The sequence below is a fragment of the Gavialis gangeticus genome, unplaced genomic scaffold (assembly GCF_001723915.1).
Source record: "Gavialis gangeticus isolate Ggan-Ray unplaced genomic scaffold, GavGan_comp1, whole genome shotgun sequence".
In the NCBI taxonomy this organism is placed as follows: Eukaryota; Metazoa; Chordata; order Crocodylia; family Gavialidae; genus Gavialis; species Gavialis gangeticus.
Genome location: NW_017729025.1, coordinates 144,342,421 through 144,346,248, shown reverse-complemented (window position 1 = coordinate 144,346,248; position 3,828 = coordinate 144,342,421). Strand labels below are relative to the sequence as shown.

Sequence of the window (3,828 nt, the reverse complement as noted above, 5' to 3'; positions counted from 1 at the left end):
TTGCAAAAGAGGGAGATAGGGCTAGCCAGATAAGGAGGAAGTAAAAAGTGGTTTATTACTTGATTCCAACACTCCATACTCACTGGCCAGTGCTTCTGAGTAGGGGTGTGCAAAGCGGGCCCTAATCGATTTGGATTTGATTAGGGCCCTGAATTCAATTCAGCCTGAATCAGGGACAGTGATTCAGTTTGTTGATTCGAGTGCAGGGGGCCTTCCATGTGCTCAGTAGTGGACGGGAAATACTTCCGGTCCACTTCCAGGTCTGTCGCGGAGCATGCTGGGGCACCTTCCTGCGCCTCCTCCTGGTTCAGCAATCAGCTGCAGGGGGACACTGGGTGCCCTCCCCCAGACCCAGGAAGCACCATTTGCTGAGCTGGGGGGGGAGGGCCCTGTGCGCTCCCCAGCAGACCCAGAAGTGGACCAGAAGTGCTGGTCTGCTGCTGAGCGTTCTGGGGACCCCCCACACTCCTGTGGGACGCTCCATCCACCCCAGCATCGCAGCATTCACAAGCCACCTGGTACTTTCAGGTATATAGAAAAAACATTTAAAGCTGTGTCTATGTCCGAATCTCCGAATCTTTCTGAATCAATTTGGAGGGTTCCAATTCAATTTGAAGGATTAAAGGGTCCTCTGATCTGATTCAGATTCAGAGATTTGGCCACCAAATCAGGCCGAATCTCTTCAAATTGAATCAGGGACCAAAGCTTCGCACAGCCCTACCTCTGAGCTCTTAAGAAAAGTGTTATAATTTGTTACTGATACACTTCAGTAAGAAATTATTACTTTCCACCCTTACCAAGTAGAAGAAACAGTAAGGGCTGTGCTTCAGAGCAGCATACCCAAAGGCACAGGTACAATTACACTATCTTAACAGCTGCCAGGGAGGACTTGCCACTCATGAACAATACGTTAGTAGATCTGGTATAATTGTCCTGCCTGTCTGCTCTTATTCTGCAGTAAGTGAAAGCAAACCTCAGTAATTTTACCTCTGAATGAAACAAGAAGTGAATCATTGTGATCTAACTTCACATATTACAGGATAGGAGTAGACAAACCCAATATTTAGTGTGGTGCAGCTGAATCCATCATCAGCCTCCATCTTCACCTTTTAAAATACTGTATTGATTTCATCTGTTCATGTCCTGAGGTATAGTGCTCCTGGGGCTGCTCGTGTGGCATGAAGTTTAAGCATCGTTCCTTGCTCAGGTCTGTTCCTAATGTCCCAATCCAGTCCTAATAATATTAAGCACTAACATAATGCCATAGTATGCATTACTCAATGAATTAGTCATCAGGAGCATTTTCATATTCATAATTTGAGAAATGAAAGCCATGGACACAAAAAGGAAACCATCAATCATGTTGTGGAGGTAAATTGCTGGAAGTACTGTACCATATGTCTCAGCTGACTTCATTACTGCTTCGCCTTCATAGTCAAGATGTAATAGTTTGTTTTTTTCCCTCTTGTGAATCTATTAATTCAGTCTACTGTGCATCTTCCAATAGGAAATCCCAATGAACTTTATTGATCCAAAGGAATATGATATTCCAGGTTTAGTGAGGAAGAATCGCTACAAAACAATTCTTCCAAGTAAGTTCCAAACCTATTTTATAATTCTGCAAATTAATGATGCAGTATTCATCAAAGTTTCAGTATTATTTTCTTCCATTTTTTAGAATACCTTTTATAAAACCTTTCCTTTTCAGGATATTTTTACCATGCTTTGACAATTATTACCAAAGGTCACATTTACAAAACACATAAATCACTTTTAAGGTTGTTTTTTTAAAATATAATGAGTTAGCCACATAGGGTGCCTATAGCCTCAGTGTCTCCCGTATTCAGTGTCTCTGTGCTTCAAAATGGTGGTGGAGGGTGTTTTAACTAAAGCTTATCAACCAAGCTTTAGTTAAAGCGTCCCTGCCAGAATTTAGAAGTGCAGGACACTGTATACATGACATGCTATGGGTGCTTCAATTAGAGTGGCTCCTGAAAGCTTCATTCACTTTGAGAAGCTACAATAAATTATTTTTTTTTACATCGGTGGCATTTTATCTGTAGCCAAAATTCAAGATTTTAAGAAATGTATTGTTTAGGATTAACTTTAGAACCATCATCATTGTCTGTTGTGTCATATTTAAAGAAGCTTTGGAAATGGATACAATGATCTGAACTTGCACATTTTTCACAGATCCCTCTCATTCACTTTTAGCTCTTGTTGAATAGATGCCACCACCAATCACCACTGTGGCTTTTTCAGGGCAGCACAGGTGGTTCAGAGTGCTAGTTCAGCTCAGGCAAAGGTTAAGAAGATATATGCTTATCCATACAAATCAAATTATTCCACATGACTGGAAATCATGGAAGAATGGGCTTTATCTCAACTTCCAGCTCTCAGAATTGCAGAAATCTCATGTGGATTGGCCTTTCAGGTAATGTTTGTACATTTCCAGCTGGGACCAAACATTTCAGAACCTCTCTGTGAAGATATGTTGATGGTTTGAGTGATTCATGATTCAGTCATTAACTCACTGTATAGATGGAGCTAGGTAGATTTTCAAACGTGAGTTGAGATGTTCAGTGCCTCCAGTTTGGAGACCCAGATTGAAATACCTTAAAGCAACCTGATTTTTGGAGTGGTTTTTAGCCTTTTTGGGGTGGCATAAGGAATGGCATGGCCTACCTTTGTAATCAGGTCCCTGTTGATTTGTCCCCTTATATTCTACTTAATTCCTCCTTAGGTCACTGTCCAGGTATTTTGGTATCATAGTAGGTGGGGTCGGAAGGGACCTAAACAGATCATCAAGTCTGACCCCCTGCCTCGGGCAGGAACGGGTGCTGGGGTCACATGACCCCAGTCAGGTGTCTATCCAGCCTCCTCTTAAAGACCCCCAAGGTAGGAGCCGCCCTAACCATAAAGTAATGCCTCCTCAAATCTAGCCTGAACCTGCTGTCTATCAATTTGTGGCCATTATTCCTATTTACCCTGGGTGGTGCCCGGAGGAACAGGGCATCTCCTATTCCCTGCTGATCCCCCCTGGTGAATTTGTAGACGGCCACCAGATCCCCTCAGCCTTCTCTTGTGGAGGCTGAATAGGTTCAGGCCCTCTAGTCTCTCCTCATATAGCCTGCCCTGCTGCCCCTGATCATGCAAGTGGCCCTCCTCTGGACCCTCTCAGTGCTAGCCACATCTCTCTTGAAGTGTAGCACGCAAAACTGGATGCAGTACTCCAACTGCAGCCTGACCAATGCTGCATAGAGGGGGAGGATCGCCTCCCTGGACCTGCTTGTGATGCATCTGTGGATGCAGACAAGGTGCAGTTAGCCTTCCTGACTGCTTCCTTGCATTGGCGGCTCATGTTCAACTTGGAGTCGACAATGACTCCAAGATCCCTTTCCGCCTCTGTGCTGACAAGAAGGGAGTTCCCCAGCCTGTAGGTATGCTGCTGGTTCCTTCTCCCTCGATGCAGCACCCTGCACTTGTCTGCGTTGAATTCCATCCTGTTCTCATCTGCCCACCCCTGTAACCTGTCCAGATCTAGCTGGATTCTGTCCCTCCCTTCTGGCTTGCCCACCTCACCCCACATCTTGGTGTCATCAGTGAACTTGGACAACGTGCTTTCCACCCCCTTGTCCAAGTCATTGATAAAGATGTTGAACAGTGCAGGCCCAAGGAGCGAGCCCTGGGGAACCCCACTGCCCACATCCCTCCAGGTCAAAAACGACCTGTTCGCCACCACTCTCTGTGCGACCGTCCAGCCAATTAGTCACCCATCAGACTGTAGGCATCCATGCTGCAGTCACCTAGTTTTCTTATGAGAATGGC

At 45.0% G+C, this 3,828-nt stretch overlaps 1 protein-coding gene across 3 annotated transcripts in view; it reads left to right on the top strand.

Annotated features, from left to right (window-relative positions):
- Window positions 1–3,828, top strand: part of PTPN5 (protein tyrosine phosphatase, non-receptor type 5) — a 207,991-nt gene that overhangs the window by 162,383 nt on the left and 41,780 nt on the right. For all 3 annotated transcript variants that reach the window (XM_019519697.1, XM_019519696.1, XM_019519698.1), the window contains one exon: window positions 1,508–1,592. In XM_019519697.1, coding sequence (XP_019375242.1) covers window positions 1,508–1,592 — 85 coding nt within the window. The remainder of the gene's footprint in view (window positions 1–1,507; window positions 1,593–3,828) is intronic.